The sequence below is a fragment of the Leuciscus leuciscus genome (genome assembly GCF_965113295.1).
Source record: "Leuciscus leuciscus genome assembly, chromosome: 7".
Classification (NCBI taxonomy): domain Eukaryota; kingdom Metazoa; phylum Chordata; class Actinopteri; order Cypriniformes; family Leuciscidae; genus Leuciscus; species Leuciscus leuciscus.
In genome coordinates, this window is record NC_138731.1 from 13681453 (window position 1) to 13696373 (window position 14921).

The window sequence follows — 14921 nt, forward strand, 5'->3', positions numbered from 1 at the left end:
CTCGGGATGGGGAGCGCTGCTCGAGGGCAGACCGTTCTTCGGCCAGTGGTCAGAACGGGAGAAGCTCCTGCACATAAACTGCCTCGAAATGCTGGCAGTAGACAACGCGCTGACGCGTTTTTGTCCCCAAATAAAAGGTCACCACGTCTTGGTCCGTTCGGACAACATGTCTGTGGTGTCCTACATAAATCGCCAGGGCGGCATCAGATCCGAGAAACTGTACAGGCTGGCAGAACGCCTCCTGGTATGGGCTCAGTGCAACCTGCGCTCGCTCAGAGCAGCGCACGTGCCAGGGATCATGAATATAGGACCAGACAGACTGTCCAGGAACAATGTTCCGGCAGGCGAATGGTCCCTACACCCACAGACAGTCCAACTGCTGTGGAAGAAATTCGGCAGAGCGGAAGTGGACCTGTTTGCGTCTCAAGAAAACGCTCACTGTCAAGAATTTTTCTCCAAGAGCAGGAGCACGCTGTCCCATGTGTGGCCCCGCCGCCCGCTCTATGCTTTTCCCCCCGTCTCTCTCCTGCCTCAGGTGATAGAACGGATCAGGGAAGAAGGATGCTCAGTACTGCTGGTAGCACCGTTCTGGAAAAACCAACCTTGGTTCCCAGCCGTGATGCAGTTAGCAAGTACTGCCCCGTGGCCAGTACCAGTGAGGAGAGATCTCCTCTCACAGGCCCGCGGCTCGATCTGGCATCCTCACCCGGATCTATGGTCCCTTCATGTCTGGGCCATCAACGGGTACATGTTGGACTCCCTAAAGGAGTATTAAACACGATCACGCAGGCTAGAGCTCCGTCTACAAGACGACTCTATTCTTCGAAATGGTCAGTGTTTTCGGGCTGGTGCACAGCCCGTGGTGTGTCACCCACAAACTGTGATGTGACGGAGGTGCTTTCCTTCCTACAAGAGCTGTTGGATGGGGGCAGGGCCCCCTCCACGCTCAAAGTTTATGTGGCGGCTATAGCAGCGTTCTCAGAAACAACGCTTGGTCAGTCAATAGGAAGGAACGATTTAGTCATCCGCTTCCTTAGAGGAGCTAAGAGACTGAATCCTCCCAGACCTCCCTCAGTCCCCGTATGGGACCTTTCTACGGTTCTGGAAGCCATGAAAGGTGCGCCATTTGAGCCTTTACAGTCAATCGATTTGAAACACCTGTCTTTCAAAACGGTGTTTTTGCTGGCTCTCGCTTCAGTGAAGCGCATAGGGGATCTGCACGCGCTCTCTGTGAGCGCGGCGTGCATGGAGTTTGGGCCCAATGACTCAAAAGTTATACTCAAACCTAAGCACGGTTATGTTCCAAAATCCCTCAACACACCGTTTAGGGCGCAGATTATCTCTCTGTCAGCCCTACCGGTCCCTGATGAGGAAAGAGACGCGAGCCTCCTTTGCCCAGTCAGGGCATTACGAGCTTATGTGTCTCGCTCGTCTGTTTTCAGACAGACGGAACAGCTCTTTGTTTCGTTTAGCGGACGTTCTAAGGGACTAGCCGCGTCGAAACAGAGCCTATCCAGATGGATAGTTGATGCTATAGCGCTGGCATACGCCTCCAAGGGCATGCAGTGCCCTTTGGGTGTCAGAGCGCATTCCACGAGAGGCATGGCCTCTTCGTGGGCTTGGTCAAGTGGGATTGCCTTGCAAGATATTTGTATGGCGGCAGGCTGGGCCTCCCCGTCTACATTTATAAGGTTTTATAACCTAGAGGTTCCCGCCCTGCAGGCCAGGCTGCTGTCGGTCTAAACTACCAGTATTATCTGACCTGATGCGTTCAGCTCAGAATGCTGCGTTTGCTGAGCACAGCTCAATGTTCGACAGTTTAAAGCTGGGCAAACTGTGTAAGACCCACATTTTTTCCCATCAGTTCAGGCCGTACCCCGCCCTGTCTGTATGATGAAATTCGCGTCCCTTCGACGCTACTTTATGTGGAAAAGTGAGGCTGCACCCCTCCTTCTTCCCGGACTCTCTGTGAGTTCACTGAGTGATTGTGCACTATATGTACCCCGGGCTTTCGCCCTTGGGTCTTTGGTGTCAGATCTCAGCATGCACGGCGTTTTACATTGGGTCCCCTAGCGTAAGATATCTTACGCAGTACGAGAGACCTCTCGTAAGAGAACGTACTCGGTTACTAACGTAACCTCGGTTCTCTCTAGAAGAGGGAACGAGTACTGCGTATCTTGCCGTGCATGCACACGCTCTGGTTGCTTCGATGATGAAAAAACAGATAATAGCTGCCTGCGAGCGATATTTATAGGCCTAGACCACGCCCATTTCGGCGGGACGTGACGCAGCGGGCGCGAAGTGCCCTGATTGGGTCTGACGTCACGCCAGGCCTCGCTCGATAGGCTGCTGCAGTTGCCGCAGAGCAGCCAATAGGCGCGCGAGCTGTCTCGCCTATGTCTGCATTGCTGCTGCAACGCGTTTTGCATTATTACAAAATTAAGGATAATTTTTGGCTTCAATATCTCGCGGAAAAGGATTTTCCCCTAGCGTAAGATATCTTACGCAGTACTCGTTCCCTCTTCTAGAGAGAACCGAGGTTACGTTAGTAACCGAGTACGTTCTCGCCATCTGATTCTCATTTTATTGTCGCATTCTCTTTTTGCCAACAGACTTTCCTTTGTTCTGTGTTTTTTTAAAACAGGTTATTCCCCAGAGGTTCGAGATTTAGCGTGCTTCAAGCCAACCTTTCTCTCATGTTGTGACAATTAACCTATGCCACTCCCACACCAGACACGCGTCAAAGTATAGCCAGAGCAACTTTTCTCTATTTACAGATATGAGGAGACACGCACAGGCGAGTGACGTAGTGAATCAAGTAAATAAAGAAAATCTACTATGTTTTAGAAGAAGGATTGATAATGTATTGGCTTATTATTTAAATGTGGTTAATTCTGAACAAAAAAAGCTACATAATGAAATTGGTTATTTAAGCTCAAAAAGCATCAAAGTGTCTTTGAAAGCAGTTTATATGACGTGTGCTGTATTCCTCAGGTGTATTGTGACAGTTCTGTGTGAGGAAAAATACCAAAATATAGGTTGTCCCCTCCACTGTGCCTCTCAGATCAAATATGAAAGCCGTAACACTACTTAAAGCCCTTGGACCCTATCTTACACCTGGCGCAATGTAGCTCCAAGCGCGACGCAAGTGTTTTTTGCTAGTTTCAGTCCGATGCAGTTGTCATGTTCACGTCCTGCGCCATGTTGTTTAAATAGCAAATGCATTTGCGCCCATCTGTACGAACATGGGCGTGCTGATCTGAAAACGAGGTGTGTTCTGGCGCATTGTTAGCACGTTGCTATTTTGAGGCAACAGAAATAGACTGCGCCATTGCTGAAACCTGGTCTAAAGTCAATGGCGCAATATTTTTTTTTGTTATTTAATGAGCGCGTTAGTAATGTGCACCTATAGGCGGGTCCACGCGCGTACACAACAATAATAATGTAAAAGATTATTATTGTGTACATAAAGATGTGGTGGAATCCGGCTTGTCCCGTAGACGGTCTGCTTGCGCACTTTTACCTCGCGCACAAGCAGTTCTGTTTACTCTCTGGAGACGCATTCGGTCTTTCCACTATCAAATTCCGCCATGTAAATAGCGAATCTGGCCATGGCGCGAGCGCAACTGGCATTTAAAGGGAATGAGAGATGAGACTCTGATTGGTTCAACACATGTAAATTCCAAAACACACCCATTACTCATTATGAGAATAGGGACAACCCTTTTAGACCATGCGCCGGGCGCCTACCATTTTTCCGTCATTAAACTAGCAACAGTGGATTCGGACACGCCCTAAGTGAACGTGTGCCGTGTGCTTAGTTTAGACCATTTTAGACCAGCTTAGATCATTAAAATAGGGCCCCTTATGTGTAATGGATTATAAAGGAATTAAAAATGTAGATTATATTACAATATATTTGAACACAGTTACATATACGTATTACTAACATGTTATTATGTAAGTGTTATGTTAATGTTAATGTTAATGTTAATTAGCAAGTCCACAAACCAAAATTTATCTCAAATGGCTTCGGTATGCTGAGCATTCGCAGCTTATAGACTGCACGCCACTGCCATCCAATGCATGACAAGGCATAATGCGTTAAAAAAATACTTTTAGAATGCATCATACATAAAGGCTTTAAGTAAAGTGTTACCATGAAGTGTTACCCACGCTTTGGGTGTACAGTAGTACATATGAAAGCGCTATATAAATGCCTCATTCATTCATTCATTCATTCATGAAATCTATTGCATATGCTGGATGTCAGTGACATCAAAGATCTTTGGATCTCATGTGTTCCATTGACATCGACACCAACATATCAGGCGTGTGGTGGAGGCCCAGAATTTCTGTAAATAACTTTGTCTGTACCTCACTCATATGACTTCAGAAGACTTTAAATTCAGCACACAAGTCATATAGACTGGTTTTATTTACCTTTTTTTTAGAGCTTAAATGATAGTTCACCCAAAAAGGAAAATCGTTTACTTAACCTCAAGTTGTTCCAAACCTGTATGAATTTCTGTCTTCTGCTGAACACAGAGAACATATTTTGAAGAATGTCGGTAACTGAACAGTTTATGGACCCCATTGACTGACCCCCACAATTAAAATCTTGGGGTGAACTACTCCTTACTGCCTGAAAAATATAGACGGCCAAAAATTTACCCCCTAAAATTGACAACAAACATCTTTTTATGTGTATTTGATGCTAAGCTCAAGGTATTTAGTGTCATGTTATGACATTATTCCGTGCAATAGACTAATTAAAGAAAAAAGAAAACAAATACAGGCACACACTGTAATTCTTTCTGAATATTTTCTTAATAGTAAGACACACAAACACAGTAATAATGCTTTACTCTGTCCTTCCCAGCAAATCTGCGACCCTTAATTGGTCTGTGCTCCTCCAACATGCTTGTAATGAAGTACGCTGCCCATGGCTCTCTGTGTGTCGGCTGGCAGTGCCCAATTTACAGAAGTGGGATGGTGTGATAAGCGGCGGAGAAGCGTCGGTGTGCAGGCGAGGGCCATGAATCACAGCATGCCAGCCTTGAGCCGGGTATAATTGAGTCCAACATCTCCCAGCTCTTTCACCATAATTAATGATAATCTGTAACAGAGGAATCTCAGATTCCAGTTCACAGAGCTATTTAATTAGGCTCCTGTAATGAAAGTACAGCCACTACACAGAAGAATATGGCTGCCGCACTGTGCTATGATTAATGGATTGTGCTGGAGAACACACAAAAAGTGCTGCACGCTTAACTCCACCAGATACCTCTCTCTCTCTCTCTCTCTCTCTCTCTCTCTCTCTCTCTCTCTCTCTCTCTCTCTCTCTCTCTCTCTCCCTCACACATACACACAGTCATTTACCAAAACATTAATTCAACCACAAGCTCTCTTCATTTTAGTCTCTTCTTTTCAGCTTAAAATACAATCTATCTTTAAAAAGAGATTTTTCAGTATTTTAGCTATTGAGTAAGGGGTGTAACGGTACACAGAAGTCACGGTTTTGGGGTCACAGTTCGATACGAGTTCAGTAAATTTACATGTCCAAATATGACATGTTTGGACATGTAAAACATGTCATGCACCCCCCACACACCCCCAGATTCATGATTGCTTAAAATAAAATAAAAATAAGGAATTGTTGATTTGTTACTGATAGATTGACCAATGCTGTGCTGTAAAATCCAACGACTGTTTTTAAACTTATTTGTTTAATTAACGTGTTGTGCGTAGCCTACGCTGTCATTTTATTTGTGCATCAGAGTTCATTAACATGCGATGACTGGTGGATGCACAAAGTTCAATATTACGCTTTTTCAAGAAATCATAGAAAGATGAGCGAGAAGGAGAAAAAGAGCCTACTTCACCTTTCCACAAGGAGACAGCGAGTGAAGTGGCACCTGAGGCTTCCTGTTTCCAGGACACGCATATTTCATCACTGGACTATAGCGAGAGGTCCACGACACAAATCTGCAAAATGCCAAATGATTTTGTCTCATTATAACAGCGGAAACAACTTAAAAAATACTCCATCATTTATGGTCATACAGATAAGAGTAATGATAAAATGATTTTTAAAAAGGTAATCATTCGAATTTTTTTTTTCTTCTTCTTCTTTTTCTTCTGCTCTTTATCCTGTTGTTGTGGTTAGCAAACAGCATTGCATTACCGCACGCGCCCCATTCTGGATTGGAGTGTGGATCGCCTGTGACTGACTGTATTCATCGTCTGACTGTATGCATTGAAACGTGATGGTTTGGGACGAATACATGTACCGTTACATTCCCAATGTAATGTTAATGTACTTCTGTATAATTTACTTCTAAAGGTACACCGTATCACTTCCTCCATGTTGCACTTTACATGAATAACATTAGTGTCCTGCTACTTATTTGTAAAATATAAAACTACAACAGCTTATGTAATATGCTTTACAATGTGTGACAAGCAACCTTTTCTGAATTTCTGAACATTTTATTGATCATTTAATGAAGGACAGACCTGGGTATGCTGGTAAAAAAACGATGTACTATGTGCTAAATCTAAAAGATTTGTATTTCAATAGTCATTGAAAAGTCAATTGTGGAAGCTCTTGACACGATAACACAGATCAAGAACTGTTAATCAGTTCTCTAATACAGCCTGTGAAACTCAGTCACCCCGTCATTAGTCTAATTATATGGCTCAGAGGACTATCCAATGGGCTCGTCAGTGCAACAGACATCAGACATTATTCCAAAATTTGACTTGTTGATATGTAGCTTGGCATTAGTGAACAATATCATGCACTGTTAGGCAGATTAACTACCTGACCAAAGACATTCATACATTGTCTTACAAAAGCATAATGTATAATTTAGTCTTTTTAAAGAAAGCATGCTTCTGCTACCTTTAATAACCAGTAAATCTGTTCTTACAGCAATGCATATTACAGCAGTGATTTTTTATTTATTTATTTATTTTTTTAAGTGTAGCAATGTGACTTTGCTTCCCAGCTGAATGAATTTTTAAAAGGTAACACTGCCACATCTAAAACAAAATGATGTTTTTGACCTAATATCATTGAGTCATACAACTTTATAAGAGAGAGGAAAGTGCATGTTGCATTACAGAATGCCTCACAGGCATAAATGTGTTTGTATTTCAGTAGCGTGGCAGCTTTTGTGTTCCACGGTGAGTCTATTTCACACGGCTGGTTCCTGCCTTTGAGTTCTTTCAGAGCCGACTTTCAAGCACTTGGAAATGCACGAATGATGGATTTGGGGCTGTGTCACAACCAAATAAGCTGTTGAGCTGTAGTAAATGGGTTTCTGTTTTCCGTAAAGTAGATGACATTGTACAGTATGTAAGTCCAGACTGTATTAAAGGGTCGTCATGCTGATGTTCAGGCAATACACACGCCGTGCGTGATTACCACAGCCCACAATTTATTCTTCGGGGACCGAATGACAAATGTCCCCACAGAAAAACAAAAGTTACATGTTCTCGCCAAAAATTTTCTTTCTTTTTTTTCTTTCTAAATCTACAATATAAAGTGCAATCTCGCAGCGTGTCGAAGCATTGTAAGATACGAAACGGCACTGACTTTTGCTGCTTTGACAGGCTGAAAATTCTCCTCAAAAGTGAGGTGAAAATGGGAAGTACAGCAGAGCAAAGCAAGATCTATGCAAACATGGTGCGTTTCCGCAAGCCCCATAAATCTATGACAAAACTCCCGTTAAATGAGGGCAAATAAAGAGAGAGTATTCATGTGAAAGAAAAGCCTGTCGCGGGGCCCTCAGTGAGCAGAAATCTTGTTTAGTTCTTTAATTCTCCACTTTCTGACCTGAATCTGGCTGTCGCTGCACATGAAAGAAATTACAGCGGCCTCCGTCAGCTTGCCTGCCGTCCTCTTGCTCGGCAGCATTTGTCATTGCCAAAACAGGAGAGTTTAATTAAGTGTTGTGGGCAGTCTAGTGAGAAACACACTTTAAATTAAACCACTGATGCTGCCATTGGTTCTTTTACCTTCCTGGCAATCAGCGGGGGTTTAACAGCATAAATTCAGCCGCCCCTCTCTTTTTCTCTCTCCTCCCTTGAGGAGGGGTTAGAGAGAGACTCATTGCACCTATTGCGATTCATAAATGCCCCCCTCCCCCCCCCCTCCCCCCCAGCACCACCACCACCAACAACCATTACCCCTTTCCCCTCTCCTAACAGAGTATTCCAAGATAACACACTTATGGACGTGATAATTAATATTCCTCCCTCTGCTAAACATTTTGTTTACTGGGTGCGAGTTCCAGGCTGCTGTCATTAGGGTTCAGGCACTACGCTCTGTCGTCTGTGAGACAGAATAGATTTACATGGCAAATTATTTTCTGAAGCATTGCGTAACTGTTGGTGCAAAGGAATGAATTGATTTAATACCTCAATAATTACAGATTGTTTCAAGTTGGTAAGCGTTTTGATTCCTGTGAAGCATTTCTGTTTTCTTTTGGAGAATGTAATTTAAGACATCAGTGCAGTTCTATAAAATTCATTTCGAGGTGTTACATGCGCTGAATATATGATGTGTCGATGAAGCTGAATGGATTGTGTAATAAGGATTCTACGAACTTTGCTTTGGTTCTTGCAGTTCCTTCTTCCGAAACAACAGCTCTTGGTTTAATAGGTATAACTGTTGCATTATTTACAGGTTCTTCAAATTAGTTTAAAGGTTTCTGCATTCTTTAAAGCATCAATACAAAGATTATGGTTTTGTAAGGGACTGTTCGTTTTTTATTTAAGGGGCCACCGGAGGAGTTCTCTTACGAGAGTCCTCTCGTACTGCGTTTTGTAAAAACGCTACGGGGAAAGTCTCTTTTCACGAAATACTGAAGCAAAAAATTATCCTTAATTTTCATACATGTAAAGCGCGTTGCGGCAGTGCTTAGCTATGGCGAGACGGCTCGCTCGCTCATTGGCTGCTCTGCAGCAACTGCATAAGCCTATCGAGCGAGGCCTGAGGTGACGTCAGGCCAATGAGGACGCTTCGCGCCCTCCTAGCCATTTCCCGCCGAGATGGGTGTGGCTAGCCTCTATATAAGGAGCTCGAGAAGGCTGATTCACTTGATTTTCATCTCTTCAGCGAAGCTCACGCATCGCTGGATCACGAGGAAGCAAGCGTCGTTTGAGGCAAGCATTTCAGCGGGACGAGCCACTCGAAGCTGCTGGCAACGCCGCCTTCTACAGCCGTACCTGCTGCGCTTTCCGGCGCTACATATCCTTTATCACTCTGTTTGTGTGTGTGTGTGTGTGTTCGCCGCCGCGACACTCACCCCCTAAAAGAGCTGCGTCTTTTTAAAGATGCCTTCATGTGGCTCGTGCCGAGCCCCACTCGCCCAGGGAGACCAACACGTCATCTGCGTTTCCTGTTTGGGTGAGAACCATGCAGCACTCGCGCTCGCTGACGGCGGCTGCCCTCACTGCGACCTTTTGCTGATGGTGACTCTGCGGACTCGCCTGGCATCCTTCTCAGAGTCTGCACTCCCCGCCGCGCTGCCGCGCCGTAAGAAGCGCCGCTCGCAGCGGGCCCCGGAACCCGCTCCAGCTCGACCAAGCTCGCCGGTTTGCCCGCCTGCTTCACCGGCTTCTCCTGTTTCACTTCCTGATGCTCAGCGCCCGCAGTCTGCCGCCGCTTCATCAGAGGAAGTCATTTCTGAGGCCGCGTCGAGAGAGAAGGATTCCTGGTCTCTGCTAGCTTCAGGCAGCGAGGACTGGGCGAGCTCTGAGGACCTCGCGCCTCCTGCCCGCAAGCCCACTACGAGAGCCAACATAGAGAAGGAGCTCATGCGAGTACTCGCGCTGGCCGCGGCGAGCCTCGGCCTCGAGTGGTCTGCACCGGAACTCCCTTCTCGTACCCGGCTGGATGGTAGCTTCCTCCCTGGTGAGCACACTTCTCCGGAATCTAAGCCCGCCCCCTTTCTTCCTGAGCTTCACGAAGAAGTGGCGAAGGCTTGGAATGCGCCCTACTCTGCGCGAACGCGCTCGTCTGTGTCACCAGCATTTTCCTCCCTGGATAATGCGAAAGACCGAGGCTACCTTTCACTTCCGCCGGTGGAACAGGCGATAGCGACCCACCTTTGCCCGCCCTCTGCTGGACGGCGGACTAAACCGGTGTTGCCTTCTAAAGCCTGCTGCATGACGTCGACGCTGCTCGCGCGAATCTTCTCCGCCGCTGGGCAGGCTGCGTCAGCGCTACACACCATGGCTACACTGCAGATTTTCCAAGGTGATCTCCTCCGTAAGCTGGACGAGATGGGACCGGAGGCTATCTGCATCGCGGATCTGAGGAGCGCTTCGGATCTAACACTCCGCGCTACCAAGTCTGCTGCACAGGCCATGGGAAGATGTATGGCTTCCGCCACTGTTGCTGAGAGGCACCTATGGCTTACGCTCACGGAAATGGCTGATTCCGAGCGCAACGCGTTTCTCGACGCCCCGCTGTCTTCCGCTGGCCTTTTCGGTTCTTCTCTCTCCGAGTTCGTGGAGAGATTTACCGAGGCCCAGAAAGCGTCCCAAGCCTTTAAGCACTTCCTGCCGAAGCGCTCCGGTTCTGCAGCGAATCGCGATAAACAGAATCCGCGAAGCACTCAGCATCAGCCCCCACCTTCCGCCACACCTTCTCAGCAGCGACAGCAGCGACAGCAGCACAGCTCTAGGTCCCGCTCTCGCTCTACCAGCCGACGCCCTGCTCAGCGCGGGCCTCGGCCGAGGGTTGTGGTGAAGCCGGAAGCCCCGAAGAAGTCCTAGCACTCCTAGGGAAGCGCAGGTGTGTGAGCCCCGCTGCGGCCGGTCTCTCACCCAAGCGCACCGCTGTTTCAGTCCCAAGACTTGCGACTGTTCCAGCGTTTTCTGCAAGACGCAAGCCTGCACAGTTGCCCGCTCGCCTGCACACAAAAGCCGTTTTCACGGCTACCCAGATATATCCCGAAAAGAGTGTATTTTCTGGTGTCCCGGCCACGGCCGTTGGTGCTATAAATGTAGTGTCGATGCCCACTCCTCAGTGCCCATCCCTACACACAAGAACAGCCCTACACTTAGGGCTCGCGCACATAAAATCGACTCAGGTCGATTGCGCTTCCAATATAGTGAAAGTGCCCACTCCCCAGTGCCCACACACACTATGTCTCACAGACCACAGGCTCTCTGTAAAAACGAAACCTGTGCGCGCTCGCTCTGCTCAGACAGGCAGCGCGGCCAAAGCAGTAAATGTGCCCGCTTCCCGCCCACGTTTACTCGCAGACATGAGTCCCGCGGGGCTCGCTCAGACCTCCCTCACTCAGTTAAGCACTGTAGTAAGGTCGAGGACGAGCGCTCTGCCCACTGTATTAAGCGCGCCCCCCGCCTCGAATGCCACAGGCATAACGCCTATGTTATCGCACCTCGAAGCACCTCTGTCGCACGGCGAACAGAGCGCGCTTCGCATCCAGCCCTTAGCCAGCCATGCAGAAGCATGGGCAGCGCTTCCAGGGGTTTCGGACTGGGTGCTAGGCATTATAAAGAGAGGCTTCTCGCTACAGTTTTGTCGACGCCCTCCCCGCTTCACAGCGCGCGTCGAGACTACGGTGAATTTAGAAGTAGCACACCTACTTCGCGCCGAAATATCAAAACTGATATGCAAAGGGGCGATAGAGCATGTACCCCTGGCTCAAAGTGAAGGGGGGCTATACAGCAGATACTTTCTAGTCCCCAAAAAGGACGGTGGTATCAGACCCATACTGGATCTAAGACGGCTGAACAAAGCATTAGTGAAACGCAGTTTCAAAATGCTCACGACCAGGAAAATTCTCGCGCAGGTTCGCCGAGGAGACTGGTTCATGTCAATAGATCTGAAGGACGCGTATTTTCAAATACAGATAGCGTCACGTCACAGGCGATACTTGAGATTCGCCTTCGAGGGTCAGATATACCAGTATACAGTCCCTCCGTTCGGCTTGTCCCTGGCACCTCGTACATTTACGAAATGCATGGACGCGGCGCTCGCTCCTCTCAGACTCAGAGGCATGCGAGTGCTGAACTATTTGGACGACTGGCTGATCCTAGCTCAATCACGATCACAGCTCGTGGAGCACAAAACCATTTTACTCGACCACCTCGAGAATCTTGGTATCACGGTCAATTGGACGAAGAGTTCACTGAACCCCAGTCAAACGATTTCGTTTCTGGGTACCATTCTGGACTCACAGTCTATGACAGCGCGGCTGTCGCCACAGCGCGTGCTGCACATTCAGCGCGTGGCGAGATCTTTCCGCTGCGGCGCGTCTACCCCGCTCAAAACGTTTCAAAGGATGCTAGGTCTCATGGCCTCAGCATCAACGGTTCTCCAGCTGGGCTTGCTCCGCATGCGCCCTCTGCAGTTCTGGTTGAAAGCGCGAGTACCGCGCGGAGCGTGGGTGTCCGGCCGGTTGCGTTTCAAGGTCGATCAGAGCTGTGTCACAGCCCTGACACCTTGGTTGGCAGACGACTGGTACCGATCAGGTGTAAGCCTGGGGACTTCCTCGAGAGTGAGGATGGTGTCGACCGACGCATCCACCTCGGGATGGGGAGCGCTGCTCGAGGGCAGACCGTTCTTCGGCCTGTGGTCGAAACGAGAAAAGCTCCAACACATCAACTGCCTGGAAATGCTGGCAGTGCACAACGCGCTAACGCGCTTTTATCCCCACATCAAGGACCAACACGTCGTAGTCCGTTCGGACAACACGGCCGTGGTGTCCTATATAAATCGCCAGGGCGGTCTGAAATCCACATCCCTGTACAGGCTGGCGAAACGCCTCCTAATATGGGCTCAGCACAGTTTGCGCTCGCTGAGAGCAGTGCATGTGCCTGGGCTCCAGAATGTGGGCCCAGACAGACTGTCCAGGAACAACATTCCCCTGGGCGAATGGTCTCTACACCCACAAACAGCCCGGCTGTTGTGGGAGAGATTCGGCAGAGCGGAGGTGGACCTATTCGCGTCCCGCGAAAACGCTCATTGCCCCGTGTTCTTTTCCAAGAACGACAGCGCGCTGTCCCACAAGTGGCCGCGCTGCCCGCTTTATGCTTTTCCCCCCGTCTCCCTCCTGCCTCAGGTGTTAGAGCGGGTCAAGGAAACGAAATGCTCAATACTGCTTGTAGCACCGTTCTGGAAGAACCAAGCATGGTTCCCAGTCCTGATGCAGCTAGCAGACATCGCTCCATGGCCAGTGCCATTGAGGAGAGATCTCCTCTCGCAGGCCGGGGGCTCGATTTGGCATCCGCACCCGGAGCTGTGGTCGCTTCACGTGTGGGCGCTCAACGGTTATCCGTTAACCTCGCAGAGGGAGTGATAAACACCATCACTCAGGCCAGAGCGCCGTCGACTCGGCGGCTTTATGCCTCAAAGTGGTCGGTTTTCTCCGGCTGGTGTACAGCTCGGAGCATATCACCTCTCAATTGTGAGGTGACGGAGGTTCTCTCCTTCCTACAGGAGCTGTTGGATAAGGGCAGATCCCCTTCCACGCTCAAAGTTTATGTGGCGGCTATTACAGCGTTTTCCAGAACAACGCTGGGGCAGTCTCTAGGAAGGAACGATTTAGTCATCCGCTTCCTCAGGGGAGCTAGGAGGCTAAATCCTCCCAGACCTCCTTCAGTTCCTATGTGGGACCTTTCTACGGTTTTGGCGGCCATGAAAGGTGCCCCTTTCGAGCCTATCCAATCTATTAGCCTCAAGCATTTGTCTTTCAAAACAGTGTTTTTGATGGCTCTCGCTTCAGTGAAGCGCATAGGCGACCTGCACGCGCTCTCTGTGAGCCCAACGTGCTTAGAGTTTGGACCTAATGACTCTAAAGTCATACTCAAACCTAAGCATGGATATGTGCCAAAATCCCTCAACACACCATTTCGGGCTCAGGTCATCTCCCTGTCTGCCCTGCCGGGATCAAGTGAGGAAGGGGACTCAAGTTTTCTCTGCCCCATTAGGGCTTTAAGAGCTTACGTGTCCCGCTCTGCTGTCTTCAGACAGACTGAGCAGCTCTTTGTCTCGTTCAGTGGACGTTCCAAGGGAATGGCTGTTTCGAAACAGAGCCTATCCAGATGGATAGTTGACGCCATAGCGCTGGCTTATACTGCCAAGGGCCTCCAGTGCCCGTTGGGAGTTAGAGCGCACTCCACGAGGGGTGTTGCCTCCTCGTGGGCTTGGTCCAGCGGGATTTCCTTACAGGACATATGTACGGCGGCGGGCTGGGCCTCGCCGTCTACATTTATTAGGTTTTACAACCTAGAGGTTCCCGCCTTGCAGGCTAAGCTACTATCGGTGTAGCCGATTCAGCTGTCTAACTAGAACACTGAAATCGCATGCGCAATGCGCTGCCGACTGTCTTATGGGCAGAATTGTGTAAGACCCACATTTCCCGCATTTAGCTCAGGTTTCCCCACCCTGTCTATGCTATGTCATATTCGCGTCTGCTGACGCAACCTTATAAGGACAGAGGAATCCCCTCTTGTCTCTAGACTCTCTCTGTGAGGTCATGTTTTACGTCCATGGACGTTGCAATATGGGGAATTATGTAATCAGACTCTTTGTGAGTCTATCTGGTGATTATGCACTGTACACCTGGTTTGCTCCAGTGATTGGTGTCTTTATCCCAGCACGCACGGCGCTTTACAAGGGGTTCCCGTAGCGTTTTTACAAAACGCAGTACGAGAGGACTCTCGTAAGAGAACGTACTCGGTTACTAACGTAACCTCGGTTCTCTCTAGAAGAGGGAACGAGTACTGCGTTCTCTGCCGTGCGTACGGTTCACTCTGGTTCGCTTCGGCGATGAAAATCAAGTGAATCAGCCTTCTCGAGCTCCTTATATAGAGGCTAGCCACACCCATCTCGGCGGGAAATGGCTAGGAGGGCGCGAAGCGTCCTCATTGGC

At 48.6% G+C, this 14921-nt stretch overlaps 1 protein-coding gene and 1 long non-coding RNA gene across 2 annotated transcripts in view; one reads left to right on the plus strand and one right to left on the minus strand.

Moving 5' to 3' along the window:
* The window catches only part of LOC309503548, a 454680-nt gene that overhangs the window by 113692 nt on the left and 326067 nt on the right, over window positions 1–14921 (minus strand). The window lies entirely within an intron of this gene.
* LOC309503815 (uncharacterized protein) lies at window positions 12100–14473 on the plus strand. Its single transcript, XM_082176622.1, has 2 exons — window positions 12100–12834; window positions 12889–14473. The coding sequence occupies exons 1-2, from the start codon at window positions 12581–12583 to the stop codon at window positions 14315–14317; spliced, it is 1683 nt and encodes a 560-aa protein (XP_082032748.1). The 5' UTR covers window positions 12100–12580; the 3' UTR covers window positions 14318–14473.

Excerpts from the sequence above, each read along its gene's own strand:
- LOC309503815 (XM_082176622.1), top strand. The coding sequence starts at position 12,581 with ATGGGGAGCGCTGCTCGAGGGCAGACCGTTCTTCGGCCTGTGGTCGAA. Across the intron at positions 12,835-12,888 it reads CCTAATATGGGCTCAGCACA|ACAGACTGTCCAGGAACAAC; the intron begins GTTTGCGCTCGC and ends ATGTGGGCCCAG.